Source organism: Leishmania infantum, chromosome 13 (assembly GCF_000002875.2).
Source record: "Leishmania infantum JPCM5 genome chromosome 13".
NCBI lineage: Eukaryota > Euglenozoa > Kinetoplastea > Trypanosomatida > Trypanosomatidae > Leishmania > Leishmania infantum.
This window is the reverse complement of record NC_009397.2, coordinates 569935-586147: the sequence shown is the minus strand read 5'-3', so window position 1 is coordinate 586147 and position 16213 is coordinate 569935. Positions and strand designations below refer to the sequence as shown.

Here is a 16213-nt window from a genome sequence, read left to right as displayed (position 1 = left end):
GCGCGTCACCGGGATTGGATTTATGTATCCTCTTGCGCTTGCGGAGGTGGATGGCGTGCACATTCTTGGTTTACAGCGCGAGTGGGGCGGAGCACCGAACGAAAAAAAAAGAGGAGCAACGCAAAGTCTTTAGCCGGGCCTCTGAGGGTGCGCACACACCCCTCCTTTTCTGTGCTGAGCAGCGGTTTCGTTAGAGGGGGTGGGTGGGGTATCTCACCCACCATGATGCCGCGCCATCAAAGTCCACACCCACATCTCTCGCATGTGGCTCACTGCCATGGGATTGACGTCGGATCAGCGCATGTGGAAGACGTGATGTATTCCTCTTCGCTCCCCATAACCGCTGCACGTCTCTGCTCTTTGCTCCTCTGGGTGTCTAGGCTAGCCACGGTGACGTCCACAGCTCCACACAGTGAAGCGCTTTTTCACGGGGCCTCTAGAGAGGTGTGTGCCTTAACGCGTGCGTCTTCGGCACACGCACATCATCATCTACATGCTCCGACCCTCTCCGCCGTCCGCCTCTCCTGCCTCACACCCTGCTTCTCTACATATTTCGCTCACTCGCGCGTTCTCCGTCATCGCCTCCTCACCACCGCCAGTCCCATGTATAGTGGCTGATTTTGAGTCTGCCTCTCCTTCACTCGCGACTTACTTTGCTGGCCCAGCACTGTCTCTCTCTGTGTTGTCTCCTCCCTTCTCTCTCGCTCTCTTGCGCTAATAGCGGGTGTAGAGGAAGGGAAGGCTGGGGCGTGACTGGCAACCTGCGTGTATGTGTGTGCCTCTCTCTCGTCGTTCTTATCTTTCCTCCACCCTTTTTTTCCCTACCCCTCTCGGTCTGTCTGTATGCCTGTGTGCCTGCGTGAGCGCGCGTTTTTTTTAATTTGTCTTTTTTTTACCTCACGGAAGCAGCGCTGCTCTGAGGCACTCTGTCGACCTCGTCCGGCAACCCAAAAAGGATGGATCAACTCAGCTCCCTCTACGTCCGCATGGCGAGCGGGGCGCACAGCCAAATACACAACCCCAGCTCCGTCATGGGCTTTGTGGACCAGATGCAGAGTCGCATGGAGAAGAGCTCGGCGCCCCGCAAGAACTATCTCATCGACTCCTCCACCCCACACAGCGACACCGTCATTGCGGAGTCGTCGGCGCTGAAGCCCAGCGTGGGGTGGGTGACACTGCAGGTAACAGAGGGTATTCGCCGCGGGATCCACGAATGGGGCATCAAGATCGAGCACCACGGCGAGAGCAACGATGGCAGCGGGCTCATGCTCGGCATCGTGCCAAAGAACTTCACCAAGTACGACACATTTATTTCGCAGGGCGGCGGCTGGTGCCTCAGCCGGGCCGGAAAGTTTTACGGCCACTGGCGTCGCACCGACAGCGGCGGCGGCGTGCTGACTTTTGGCACCGGCGACCGCGTCGTCCTCACCCTCGACTACGACGCCGCCGTCATGACCGTGCGGGTGGGTGACAAGACGGTCGTCGGCGAGCTCAGCGGGCTGACGATGGAGGTGTTTCCCGCCATCTCGCTCCACTACCGGCACCAGCACGTTCGCTTCGACCACCACGCCGTCCGCGAAACGGCCGAGCAGCACCTGCCGTGGCTGCAGCGCCAGGCCTTCCCGTTTGCACCGGCGTTCTTGCCGCTTAGCTTTTCGGAGGTGCAGCGGCTGCCGCTGAACTCGTACCTCTTCAGCAACCTCTTTCAACACCACACGTCGCTGGAGTGGAGCAGCGCGATGGCCGACACCGCGGGCGGCGGCGACGCTGGCCACCCGGCCATCTCCGCCCCTGACGCTTCTGGCAAAAAACGCAACGCGGCAGCATCACTGGCGTCCTCCCCGGACGCCCTTGCCGCTGCACGGCTTGCCGAACAGCGAGCAATGCGCTTGTACACGTCCTCGGAAGCAGCCGCGGCGCGCCTAACAGTGCTGTCACGCGCCTTCGCGGCGGTTCGCCGGTACGCTGCGGTGGTGCCTGGGAAAAGCCGTTTTCTTGCGCCTCACGTGACAGCGGAGTACCTTCGGCAGCGCCTGTACTCGGCGGCGCGCGAGCCGAGTCTCGGCAGCGGCGGTGGATCAGCCCTCACGACCTCAGGAGGCCTCTCGAGCAGTGGCGCCAGCGCCTTCCGCTTCGCTGACAGTGCTGGCTACGACGCCACGCTGAACTGCGGCGCCGTCATTGTCGTGCACTTGTTTGTTCGCGCCGTGTCGAGCGGGCAGGAGGTGGCCGTCTCACTCGTGCACAGCTTCCGCGACTACCTGCTGTCCCTGCCGATCTTCTCCCTGGTGGAGTACGACGGGTGCGCCAGTGGCAATGGCTGCAGTGGCGGCGGTGGCGGTGCGCGTGGTTCCCCTTTCAGTGGAGGCAACCATGGCGGTGTCGGAGGTGCGCGCTCGGCGCTGGCGCCGGACACGGTGCAGCTTGCCGTGGACCACATAGTGAGGCTGGTGGAATCTGCCCTCAAAGTGGCTGAAGCAGCACCTACCACAGCGGCGCCAAACTCAAATGGCATTAGTTCAGGCTCATCAGCTGGCAAGCGTAAAGACGGCGGCGGTGACGGCCCGGCTGTTACGCCGCTGACGTCGGCGCTGCTCGAGGTGGCGGTGGTGCTGGCCCTGCAACGTGGCCTCGTGAGTGAAGTGCTGCGCGTGTCGCGGTACCTCTTACGCGTGCCATCCGGTATCTTCTCGCCACCTCTGGTGCATTGGTTGAACCGGCATGCTGCCGGCCTCACGCCGCAGCAGGCCTTGCCAGACGTTGGACGAGCACTGAAGCGCGCATGCGAAGACCCCTCTGCTTTCATAGCCACGCCAGTGGACCCCGTGACGAGGGTGCTATCGGTGGCCTACGGCATCGGTGCTACGCTGTTTGTGCACACGGCAGACGGACTGACCAAGTACGGCCCCTCCGCCGCCACACCATACGTTCTCGTGGTCGAGACGAGGCAGCCAACGGCGTACTGCGTTGGTGCAGCCTCGTCCAGCTTGGCGGTGACGCACACCCGTGTACTGCTGCTGACAGACCTCATGGCATCTGCCGAGGTGGCGCTGGTTGTTTATGGGCTCCAGCTTGACACGCACCAAGTCCTGCGCTGGGCAGATATGCACGGCAGCTGGCCCTGCACGCTTAACGCGCACCCCCAGCTCGTGAGCACGACAGAGGATCGCGTCCTTGTCGTCTACGAAGACCACCAGCAGCAGGCGCCTTCAGCGCGTGTGCTGAACGGTGCAGCGGCAGCAGCCGGCACGCCGGCGAGCGCAGCGGCGAACGGCGGGGTGGTCCGCTCCACGGCTGGTCAGAGTCTCTCCGCTGCAGCCGCGACAGCGACCTCGGCAGAGTGGACCGTTATGATGCACTGCTACAACGCCGCAACGGCTTCTTCGCTCACTGCGGCGCCGCTCTGGGCACGTGCGTTGCACCCCGCCGCGGCCCCGGCGGGGCTCTGCCTGAACCGATGCCTTGCGCTGCGCAAGCCCAGCCTTGTTGATCTGGGCAGCCCAGAGGAGCACTTGACCGTGGCGGGCGGGCAGGTGACGGTGGAGCTATGGGTGCAGTTCCTCGACAAGGAAGACGCGGCAACGCTATACCAACACGGCGACCGCAGCACAAGCGGCGAAGTCTTTATTGAGCTGATCAAGTCGGAAGGTGCGTACTGCATCCGCGGCGGCTATCGGCACGAGATGCGCGGCTCGTGTCTTGTCTCGGCGCCGCTGCCGCCCACGGCGGAGAGCCGGCCCTTCCACATCGGCCTCGTCTTCAACGGGCGATGGCGGCTCCTGTTTGATGGTGAGGAAGTGGCCGGCAACCGCCAGGGTCCACACGTGTCACTCGACTCACCAAAGCAGCGGTGGACGGTGGGGGCGAACTGCACGTGCTTGCTGACGGGCTTGCGCGTGTGGCGGCTGGGTCGCACGGCTCGCGAGATTAGTCGTGACTACCGCCGCTCCCTCGTCGGCGACGAGCCGGGGCTTGTGGTGCAGCTCTTCTTCAACGAGAAGAGCGGAAACGTCGTCTTCAACTACGTGCACAACGTCAAGGCATGCCACGCCGTCTGCATCGGGGCCGTGGCCCACAAAGCGTGCGATACGCACCCGTGGCGCAGCTACGGCTCAGGCGCGCTTGGCGGTAGCAGCGCTGCTGCGGCAAGTGTGTCCGCTGCATCAACAGTAACAGCATCAGGTGCGGCTGCGCCGGCGGCCGCGTCGTCACCGGACGTCACACCGGTGTGCGCGCGGCTGCACGAGTGGCGCAATCTCACCATCAGCACCTGCTGCGCCACGCGACACGCGCTCATTGTCAGGACGCCCATCAGCGATGATGGCCCGTATGCGCTTAGGGAGGGCGGCCACGTGCTCATGTTCTTCGACCTCGCTGCCGGCGTCGCGCATCACTCGCTCTTCTTCCTGACAAGCCGCAGCCCGGTGCGACATATGATGCGCGCCGACCCGCAGGGGAGGCTGTGGGAGCTGTTCGAGGTGGATGTCGGTCTTGTGAAGGGCGAGCAGGAGGCGTCCTACCTTCTATCCCTGCTCGGCAACCCCGGGGCAGCGCCGCAGCGACCGCGCGACCGGGTGCTCGCCGTGGCACCCCTGCCTCTCATGGAGGATGAAGAGGGCCTGGACAACCTCAGCACACTGGCGAACGAGGGAGGGGACGAGGATGGCGACGGCGCAGAGGAAGGGGAGCCGCGCGACTCGTTGGGCTCGACGACGACGAGCGAGATCAACCCTGTCGGCATGGATCGCAACACGGCAGATTCTCAGAGATCTAGCGAGGCGGCTGCGTCACAGGCCACCCAGACCCTCTCACGCTTGTCGTCCTTCACGGCACTCGTCGCACAGCCTTCGTCGGTGGTTACCTACGGCACGGTGGCGTTGTGGCTTCTGAAGCTTCTGGCCCTCCACGCCGAGGCGGAGCCCGGCGTCGATCAGACACTCTTCTCTCCCCTCGCGGACGATGTGGGGAGTCGATGCGTAACGGAGGTGCGGCTCATCTTGGGCGAGCACTTTCGCGTTGTCAAATCGAACAACGCGCGTCGCGCCGTCGCGCTGAAGAGCTCCGTGTCGTGGGTGGTGGTGGCGGCAGCGCTGCGCGTCTTACTGCGGCTGGTGCGCCGCGCGCGGGCCTTCGGCCTCCACCCCACGCCGCTGGGGCTGACAGTGGTGAGAGAGGGCACGGAGCGCGACGGTGGCGACGCGGCCGATGAATCGCAGAGCTCGCCAACGCACGTCTCCAAGGCCACAATGACGCTACTACTGCGCGAGCTTCACGCGTCTTCGCTACGACGACGCGCCAGTGCGTCGGTGGTGCGGTCGCGGCGGTCGGCGATTGGGCACCCAGGCAGTAGTAGTGCAGACGACGGCGACGGCTTCTCAACAGACAGCTTCACGCTGCTAGGCCTCCTCGGCGACATCATCAACGAGGATGGGCTCACACTCTCGCCGGATGTCGTGACCCTCGCCCGCATCATCACCATCGAGGGCGTCGAGCTATTCTTGCCCGACGTCCGCCATCGCGCGCATCTCCTGAGGGACCTGCTTCGCGCCTCCTCTGGCGCCTCCTCGCCTCGCGCCTCCACGGCCGCCGGCGGTGCCGCTGTTGCCTCACCGCCTTCCGTCACCGCGGAGGAGCGAGTGCCGGCTATGGAAGTGCTGCTTGACGCAGTGGCGCAGAGTTTCACCACTGTGCTCGCCGCGGCGCCTCTGCTCGGCGTGGATGACGACAGTGCGGGGCCGGGCAGCGCGGCATCCCTCACGGAGCTCTGTGGCACCCTTCGCACGCTTCTCGAGGAGTCGTCTGTGCAGTGGCAGCGTCTGTGGGATGCGAGCACCGCGATACGGTCCGTCCGCAAGTTTGCGTCCTTTGCGACATCCCTGTCGGAGGCCATCGCCTCGCTGCAACTGCTGCTGCTCAGCGCCTGTCAGGGCTCGCGGTGGGAAGTGGCGCTGACGCTGATGTACGCCAGTGGCGGTGGCAGTGCAGCAAACCGCGTCGCCGACGCCACCCGCGTCCGCGACGGGGGTGGCCAGGGTGACAGTAGCAATTCCGGCAACGGTGCGACAGCGAACGGGGTCGCTGGAAGCGGCGTCGGCGGTGTGAACGGCGGCGGCGCAGGTGTTGGCGGTCCGGACAGCGTTGCGGCCGCTGCGCTCGATCTTCAGCGACTATGCTTCTCGCAGGCCGCCGCCTACCACCCTTGCGTGCGGGCCTACTACAGCGCGCTTTTTGATGGCACCGAAGTCTGCCTAAGCCTTTGCGTGCAACAGCCGGCGCAGCAGCCGTCGACAGGCAGTACCTCGAAGACTGCAGAGCGGGGCGGCGGCGACAGCGGGGCGCCGCTGTCAGCGATGCTGTCAAGCCTGGCCCCAACGTTCGTGAACGCTCCACTGCACACGGCCTTGAGCGCTATCCCGCTGGTCCTCGCTGCCGAGGACGCGGAGTGGTTCCTCAAACGCCTCGAGCACCTGCTTATGCTGTGCGAGACGCTGCTGGAGCGGGTGGAGTTGCTGACGAGACCCAACAGCGGCACTGACATCTTCACCAGCACCACGAACGCCAGCAGCCCGGTCCTTCCTGGCAGTGGCAGCGCCATCTCTGCGCGACGGCTCGTGTGCTCGCTGCGCGAGGCGCTCTTCTACGCCTCTGTGTGGGTCGCAGCATTTCTCTTCAACAGCACGGCCGTGTCCTCCGCCAGCGTCAAGGCCGACGCGGTGCGGCGCCGACTTGGCCTCTTGTCCGTCACAACAACACCAACGACGCAGCGGCAAACGGCGCAGCTCACTGGCCACGCACCGTCTGTGGCAACAGCGACGAGCAGCACGACAGGGGCGCCACCGTCCAGCAGCACCGCTGACGACGCAGCCTACACCGCAGTGGGCGAGGAGCTCGCCCGCGTCTGGGAGCACCCGCTTCTGGAGGGCGGTCTCTGGCCCGGCACCGTCTCGATAGCAGCGGCTGCGCCTCAGCACCGAGCGCAGTTCGTTTCGCAGCTGATCAAGAACACGGCGTACTGGACTGCCAAGCAAACGATGCTGGATCCTCTGGCCTCGAAGTCACATCCTGCCATGGGCCCTCTCATCACCGCCATGGCGGCGGCGGCGTTGCACCTCAGTGCCGTACCACTGCAGCACCTTCCGCCGACGCAAGTGGAGGAGTTTATGTGCGCAGTCATGCGAAAGCTCTCGCGGCCAATTCGCACCGAGTTGCTAAGCCGACGCGAGGAGGGCGAAGACGATGGCAGCAGTGGACCTCCGTCACCCTCCTCGTCCTCGCCTCCTTCATTGAGTCGGCCAGAGTCGCTGAGGCAGACGCTGACAGAGCTGCAGCGTCGCTGCGAGGTGCTACTGCAGGCACGGACATGCACCGAGCTGTGGGCAGTGGAGGACGCCCTGTTTTGTATTCCGACTGAGCGTGTCGCCGCTGGTCGCTCGCTGGGGTCTGGGAGGGCTGCATGGACTTACCCCCCGCTCCTTCCGGGAGCCTCGGCACCGTCCTCGTCGGCGCCGATGGCACCGAGCGCCTTGGGTGCACTGCACTCTGCATGGAGCTCGTACCAGCTACGGCGAATGCGCTTCCGCGCGCACGCCGCCTCGCACCCGAGCTGGACGCTGCAGGAGGCCACGCAGCTCGTCACGAGCGTGGTACTCTCTCGCCAGATTACGGCGGAGCTTCTGCGCGCCGCTCTGCAACAGCGCGAGGAGCTGGCTGCGTTGAGGCGTACAGGCATCGAGCACATCTTCCGGCTCGTGCAGCGGGCCCCGCACAGCGCCGAGAGCGCCGCTCAGCTGCTCAGCGCACAGGGTCGCGGCGCGCACACGCACTATGAAGAGGGCATCGGCGGCTGTGGCAGCGCCCACGTTGACCACATTCGCCGCACCCTCTTCGACCTGCTGCGCTGGTCAATGGAAGAAATGCCGACCCAGCTGGGCGCTAGCGGCAGTGCCACGCGCGATGGTGGCAGTGCGCCACTCTCCATGACCAGCACGGCAACGGTGCTGTGCGGTCTTCTCGACCGCAGCTGGCGGCCGCGTGACTTTGCATTCTTTGTGCAGCTGCGGGTGGTGCCGACCATGATGGAGACGTACGTAACCCTCTTCGTGCCCGTCAAGCGCGCCGACGACGAGGAAGCGGCAGAAGTGACGTCAGGCATGCGCAGCAGCGGCGACACGTTTGGTCTGCGACGACCCTCTACCGTCGCAGTCGCAATGACGGCAAGCAACAGCAGTGCTAGTCCGACAGATGATGGTGCGACGGCGACTGATTCGCGCGCTGGGTCGGTGGAGATGCGCCACGTCAACCTCGCAGAGCGGCAGAATCGCGATAAGGTTATCGCTGCTCAGCAGGCGCGTCGCACGAGCAAGAGCGCGCTGATGACGGCCTTCACGCTGAATCGGGCCGGCGGTACCGGTGGCGGCGGTGGTGGACCGCACGGCTCTGCCGGGCTCATGAGTGGCGGCACCGGCGACGCCGCCCTGCAGCACACTGCCGTGGAGGCAATGCAGGCGAAGGTGTGGCAGTGCTTCAAAAGTTTGGCTCTCCAGTCGACGGCGATGCTGACGCCCGAGCGCATTGCAAGTTTGTCGCGAGTAGAACAGACCTCCGTCATGACGTTCTTAGCTGACATGCTTGGCGCGATGGAGACGGAGCTGCGGCTGTGCCGGGACATGCTGTCGCGAGCCGTGAAAGACACGCCAACGCTGCTAGCGCAGGCGAGCGACGCTGCCGTGCTGGAGCCGCTGGTGACGGTGCAGGACCAGGTAGACCTGCTGCTGAGTTTCCTGTCCGTCGTGAGTGGGACGCTCTGCTCGGCCTCGTTGTCCGTCAGCGTCTCTGCCCCGGTGGGCCACACCACAGCAGGCAGAGCACCAAACGCACGAAACACCAGCGGCGACTGTAGTCTTAGCGCCCGCGACGGCACGGCACTCTTTCTCAGCTGCACCTTGAGCACGATGTGCGCCACCATCGCAGAGACTCTACTTGAGCTCGTCTTCTTGGACATGTACCACGCGCGCGCGGTGAGCGCCGACGCCGGCGTGGGGTGCGTCGTGCGAGACGCCGCGGCGTGCGCCAGGGTCGCGGCGCTGCTGCTGTGTCGGTGTCAGCCGTCTGCTGTCCGCGGCATCACCGTTGCACCGGGTGTGTGGCAAGAAATGTACGAGTCGCCGGCGTTCGCGAAGATGTCGTTGCCCGCCTCCTCGCCTCTGAACGGCGGCCATCCGTGCATGCAGAGATGGCTAGACCTCAGTGTGTACGCCTTGGCCACGACCGGGATGAGTCGCACGACTCAGCACGTACTGCTGGCCTTCCGCCGACTTCTGCATCAGCCAGCGTGGGCCGCGGAGTTGCGCGGCTTCGCGTCATCCTACCAGGATGTTGTCCACGCTTACGCAGCGTCCGTGCTTAGCAGTCGCAGCGGTGGGGGCGAGATGGTTGGCGCAGCAGGTAAACCGACATTGACCGGCGCAGACGACGGTGCTGCAGGCACGAGCAGCAACTTCTCCACTAATACCCCGGCCCGGGGCCGCGAGGTGCATGCTGTCCACCTGTACGTGTGGTCGGCGATACTGGGTGGTCAGCTGCTGGTCCCCCCGACCTCGCCCGGAGCGTCCGTTACCTTCCTGGACGAGAAGGACGGCTATCAGGCCGTCACTGCGTGTGTGGTGGACGTGGAGGCAATGGCGCCGACGTCGGTGGGGCCCGGTGGCATGCCGACCAAGGCCGGCACGCCGTCCTCAGCCCAGTGCGGGCGGCCCATTCGCGGCTCCAGCCACTTCTTACTCAGGACGGCGGCTACCGCCGCTGAGGGCGAGAAGTTGCGCGGGGTGGTTGTCGTACCGACGGATGCAACAGGGCACAGCGGGAATAGAGGGGAGGTGCAGCTGTCGCCAAACCAGCTCTTCTTGCCAGCCTGGGAGAACGCCATCGTGGTGCCATCGTACGCGGGGCTGGTCGAGGACTTCCTCGCCCCAGCGCTCCGCCTCTGTGTACCGCTGTTGAATGAAAAGCTGGACACGGCCGCCGGCTTCACAGGATTCGAGCTGACCTACTTCATTACTCTCTTCCACCTCACAGCCGGCGTGGCGCGCGCGCGGCCGGATCTGGGGCGGCAGCTCATACAGTGCGGCGCGATGAAGCCCATTCGACAGTACGCACTGCAGGGCGTGGTGCGGCTTCCATTCCCGTTGAAGGCGCTCAGAGAGTTCGGCGCCTTGGTGGCGGTGCGGGCTGCCGAGGCCACAGCTGATCGCATCTGCGCCCCGCCGGACAACACAGACAATGCGGGCGGCTTGGCGAGCAGCGTCGCCGGTGCGGCCGCAACAGGCGGAGCAGGGGCGCCCTCGCTCGCTGCTGCCCTGGCGGCTGTCTCCGCCACTGAAATCAGTCGTGCCAGCGCCGGGTCGCGATCCCCGTTCGGCTCGCCCGTGTCCACGCAACACCAGACGTTGCCCGGAGTGAGCGAGGCTCTGCTGGAGAGCCTCCGCAGCGTGTCGCCCGGGCCCTCGGTAGGATACCCGGCCACCTTCCTCTCTGGCTTTCCCCAATCCAGCGCCACCGCCGCATCCTCGAGCGGCTTCCTGCGGGACTCGAACGAGTACGGCCTCTCACGTCTCGCGCGCAGCTTGGGAGTGTTTGGCGGTGCCTACGGTGGGGCCGCGATTAGCGGCGCCCCCTCGCAGCAGCCGATGCGGACGACATGCGCGTCGGTGGCAAACATCCTCCGCGGTGGCTCGAGTCTTACCACTACGACGGCGCGCATCCCACCGCGCACGGAGGTGGGAAGCGGGGCACCGATGTTCCTGTCCTTTCCCATGTGGCCTGCACACGATGTGCCACCTTGTGGGGCTGCGCGGAGTGGTGTTGCGGGGCAGCCGTCCGTGCCGGCTGCTGTTGAGATCACACCGTCACGCGCCGGCGTGCACTTCCCCGTCTGGGAGGACGGCTTCGCGATCGAGCTGGCGGTGCTGCTTAGTGACGGCGATATGTACCCCGCCATGGGTGACGCGCTGAGTGTGCCGTGCTCGTGGCCGAAGCCGCAGCTGGCCGCCGCCGGCGGCAACACAGCGCTGGAGTTTCCGCTCTTGACGCTGTACACGTCCGCAGACGGCGGCAGCAGTGGAGCGGTGGCGGCGGCGTCATCCGATGCGGGCCTCTTTCCTTTTCTGCAGTTGAGTGTCCAAGAGAGCAGCCTCAACGTCGTCGTGCGCCTCCCTCCCTCCACCGTCGGCGCACCAGACGGCAAGGAGGCGCTGCGCTGCAGCGCGAGGCGCACGCTGCGCCGCGAGGACTGGTACCACTGCATGCATGTTTCCGTCATGTGCAACGCACAGAGCCTGGCTCTCTCCCGCAACGGCGAGATGACGTCTGTGGAGTGGGGTGGCGCGGCTGGTGTCGGTCGGTGCGCAGAGGCGCTTCTGCGACGAGAGGGTGCCATCCGCAAGGTCGTCCTCGGGCGTGCGGAAACCGGAATGTCGTCTGCGCCGCCTCGCGAGGTAGATGGGCCGATGGCGCTGATTGGGGGACTGCGACTGTGGAGCACCTCCGTGTTGCGGACGTCTCTCCGCGTCGTCGCGGAGCTGGTCGCTCGCGACCGGGCGCTGCAGTCGATCGGCCTGCACGAGAATGTGTGCTACCTCGATCTCAAGGAGGGCACCGGCGCCGTCGTCGAGTCGGCGGACAGCCAGAAGCAGTTCCGCGGGGTGCTCTCTGGTAGCGTGCGGTGGGCAGCAGAGCCACTGCCGCTCGGCTTCTACCCGTCGATTGAACTCAACTCCGGCGGCGTGCTCGACGGAGTGACGGCGCCACTGGCGAGCAGCATCCGCGTGCCGCGCGTCGCCATGGCTGCCTTTGTCGACTCGCTCTCCTCCTTCTACTACGAGCGCTTCGGTGGCGATGTGCTGTGGTCGCTGCTGACGTTAGCGGCGCGCTACGCGACAGTGACTGCGCTGGAAGTTGGCACGAGCCCTGCCTACGCCCTGCACTGCCTCGCAGACACATCCGTGACCTCCTCCGCCTCCGCCATTGCTGCGCGAAGTGCCATGGCCTTCGATCCTCGCCAAGTGCTCGACCCGGCTCAGAAGGTGCCGCATCAGTTGAACCGCCTGTTCCAGCTCCACGACAGCGGCTACCTGCCCAACGCGCACGAGCGCCTCATACACGCCGTCGTGCAGCGCCTAGTGGCCGTGCTGGCGGCGGCGGTGCCGGAGGAGGAAGAGAAGACAGACAAGTCCTCGGTGGTCGCCAGGGTCGTTGGCGGCTCCGGCGCGACGGCAGCGCCAGCTGCATCACAGCTGTGCGGGCTCGTCGCCGACACGGCCTACGTGCTGCGACAGTTGCGAAGAGATGACGGTGAGATCTTCGTGATTGAGGTGCCGCCGCCAGGCCAGGCGGCCTCCGCTTCTGCTGCTATTACTCAACCCGTCGTTCTCCCGCTCGCCTTCACCAATGGCGGCGCTGGTGTGCTGACCTTTGACGCGAAGTACCGCAACATGGAGCAGGCCACCGTGTACAAGGACGTGGAGCTGAAGAGCGTCATTGCCAAGTACCCGGACGGGCAGGGTGGCTGGCCGTTGTGCACCTTGACGGCCACGGAGACCCCCTGGGCGTTCCTGCGCAGCGTGCCTACCTCCACATCTCATCGGCTGGCGGCGGACGGCAAGCCCTGCAGCCCTGGCAGCATGCCCTCCTCCTCGATCGTCACCGTTACAACCAAGTCGCTCAAGCCCGCCATTCTGCACGCGATGGTGAAGGCGGTGTGTGACGCCCTGCGCAGCCTCGCTGGCGCGAGCGGCCAGGGCCATCGGCGCGGTAACGGCAGCGCCGGCTCCTCCATTGCCGAGCGCGCAGCCGCGTGTCTGCTCGATGCCCGCGTCGTGGTCTCCCTCATTCAGCAGAGCAGCGCCCGCTCGAGCGAGGACGACTGCGTGCACTTTGTGCATATCCTGACGGCGATGATGCGGCTCTGGCGGGACATGCCAGAGGTGCAGCCGTACGACCAAGTGCCCCTCGCCATGGCGATGTCACACCTGAACACCCCGCTCTGCAGCATCATCCAGCACGTGAGCAGCGACTCCGACATTGGTTCTTTTGTGTCGTTGTCAACTGGCACCTACAGCCCGTACGTTCAGAGCCTGCTGGGGTTGCTGGTGAGCGCCGTGCACGCCGACTGCGCCTGGACCGGCCGAAGCTACGTGGAGCAACTCCAGGGCCGCTGGCGCCGTCTGTGGGGGATGTGGCAGCGCGCCGTCGTGTACCGGCCATCGCAGTTGGCCGATGCGAAGAGGAGGAGGCACAAAAGCGCCGCTTGTGCCGGCAGCACAGGCAAGGGCGTGCAAACCGCGCTTCCGAATGGCGGGAGACGCGATGGGGCCGCCGAGGAGGGGGCGACCGCTACCACCGCAGGCAGCAGCGCCTTTCGCGCTCTCTTCTTGGCGCCTCACTCGTCGAGCTCGAACCGCTACCAGCTGCAGGGAGCCACGCCAAACATGGAGATGCCACACGTGGACTCGCTCGACGCCTCGGTGGCGATCGCAGGGTCGTCGACGACCGGGCATGGAACCACGGAAAGCCCGGAGCCGGAGCCGAGCGACGGCAGCCACGCGGGTGAGGAGGGCCCTCTCAACGGCGGCAGTAGCGCCTCCACCGCGGCGGCGAGCAGCGGTGATAGGTCGCAAGCACCGCCGCTTGTGGTGGAGCTGGTCTCCATGCAGCCAGCATCAACTGGGCCAGCGGGCATCAGATCTTCGTCGCCCTTTTCCTCGGCGACGGAGAGCCACGACCAGCACCCGCAACCAACGCAAAAATACCCTCGCAGACCGTATCCAAGCGGCGTGTCACGCAAGGGCAACGGGCTCTGGGTGGTGCGCGCCACCTGCGCGGGTAAGGAGCATGGCGAAGAGCAGAACCCGTTCGCAGCGCGCGACGGAGCCGCACGCAGTGTAACGACCGTGCGTAGCACTGTCGGCTTGACAACCGGCATGTTCTACTGGGAGGTCTACGTGGCGAACATTAGCCGCGCCGAGCACACCGCTGCCACGCTGGCCGGGGGCAACAAGCTGCCCTCCAACATCCTCGTTGGAGTTGCGACGGAGCGGTGCGTGCCAACACACAGCAGCAGTAGCGCCACCGGCAGCGGTGCGCACGCAGAGGGGCGAGACGGGTTCCTGGGCAGCGACGGTGAGTCGTGGGGTTTCGACGGAGGCCGTGCCATGCGGCTCTGCCGTGGCTACGCGGTGGAGTCGAGCCCCCGTACGCGGTGGAAGATGGACGACGTCATTGGCTTTGTGCTGGACTTGCGCCAAAACAAGCTGTGCTGCCTGCACAACGGCCGTCTCGTCTCCGAGTTCAGCGATACCTTCCTCTCGGAAGAGCAGCGCGCCGCGCGGGTCGCCGTCTTCCCCGTCATCACGTGCACAGGGGAGGCCAGCTGCGAGGTAAACTTTGGCGCCACGGGTTTCGCCAGCACGCCGCCGCCGGGGTGTCTCCCGGTGGACTTGTCTATCTACATCAACGAGGAGGCGTGCCGGGTGTGGAAGGTGGTTCTGGCGGATGAGGTCAGCGCACCCCTTGCCTCGGCCACCGTAGCAGCCGCGACCCGCGCTGGACAGCCTGCCCGTCTTCTTCTTCCCAGCCCTGTCATTCCGCTGGTGGGCCAGCACCTGACACGCTTCACGCAGGGTCGCCAAGGCCCGCTGGATGTCGTCCTCCTGTCCTCGGACTCCAACGCGAAGCTCGTCACGTCGCGTGAGTGCAAGACGGACGACGCGGCGAGCCTTCTCTTCGGCAGCGTGGCCGTCACATCGGGCCGCTGGTACTTCGAGGTGGTGCTGCCGACGGAACCGACTTTCAGCGTCGGCTGGCACGCGTGCAAGTCGCTTGAGGAGCAGGGCAGTGGTGGGAGAGGAGGCGCCGGCCTGGCGGGGCTCATCGGCAGCGCCGGTGGCGGCGCTCCCGGCGGTTCAGCGAGCAACAGGGATGCGGCCATCGCCTCCCCAACCTCGCCGAGTCGCGTGCAGCTCTGGGGCGACGGGCCTTCGTGGGTTTTCGATGCCGGCCGCATGATCGCACGGCACAACAAGCACCAGGTCAGCCTTGCCCGTCGTGTATGGAAGTGCGGCGACGTCGTCGGGTGCCTGCTTGACTGCGAGGCCGGCACAGTGAGCTTCAGCGTCAACGGCGAGTTCCTGAAGGCGGCACACGGGAGCGGCGCCGTCGGGGGTGGTGGGCGGGGAGGTGGCAATGTCGCTGGGCTGAGTGGCACGCGCGGCAACTCGGAGCCCTTCGAAGCCACTGCCGCTGCATCCGCGACTTCCACCCAAGACGCAACTGCGACGGCGCTCTTCCGCGATGTGTGCATGAGCGAGACGCACGGGCTGGTGCCGGCCATTCTTCTGGAGCCCAAGTCGTCGCTCGTGTGTCTGTGGAACGAAGAGGAGCTTCTCTTTCCACCGACGAATGGTGGCGACTTCCGGGCACTTGGAGGTGCCAGCGCGGTACACGACGCGTTGGTGGAGATGATCGTCGTGCCCGATGGTGAGGCCGCCGCCCGTTTTCGCATGCACCCACTCCACGACAGGGGGGACGCCGCCAGGCAGCCGAGAAAGGAGGAGAGGCTATACAAGCCGGTGGACGCCGTGGCGCTGCAGAAGCTGCTTTACTACGCGAGTAAGGTGCAAGAGCTGCACCCCACCAGCCTGCGCAGCTACACGATGCCGTCCCTCTACGGTGTTCACGGTGCAGCGCAGAGCCTTGAAAACCCAAACGCATCGGTTGCGCCTCCTCGCGACCTGGATGTCAACGCCGTCACGCCGAGCCGCGCCGTCTCGCAGAGGCATCAGCAGCGCGACCTCTGCACTGCCAGCGGCCTCGACGCGGCCACGCTGCAACCGCACCTGATGGCCCTGCTTCTCTTTGGGCACCTCTCCACCCTCCTCTACCCATTCGCCCACCCTGCCGCTCTGCCGGTGACAGTCGAAAACGCGCCGTTGGGCAGCAGCTGGGCCTTCAGCGAGCTGCAGGAGACGCTGCGGGCGTGCCAGCGGTATGCCCCGCCGTGGGCGTCGCTGCGAGCGCTGCAGTGGTCGCTGGACGCCTCGAACGGTGCGGGCAACGCGGTGCGACTCAGCGTGAACCGGCGCAAGGCACTGACAGTGGTGCGGGACAGCACCGCCTCCGCCGTGCGCCGGCTTCGCGACAGCCTTTTCGGGCAGGTGTA

The 16213-nt window shown here is 65.8% G+C and overlaps 1 protein-coding gene across 1 annotated transcript in view; it reads left to right on the top strand.

The window, feature by feature from the left end:
• Positions 1-956: 956 nt before the first annotated feature.
• LINJ_13_1520 (conserved hypothetical protein) overlaps positions 957-16213 on the top strand; it is a gene marked incomplete at both ends in the record, with an annotated part of 15435 nt that continues 178 nt past the window's right edge. Inside the window, one exon of the mRNA XM_001464129.2 lies at positions 957-16213. This exon is cut by the window's right edge and continues 178 nt beyond it. Within this exon, the coding sequence (XP_001464166.2) occupies positions 957-16213 (15257 nt within the window).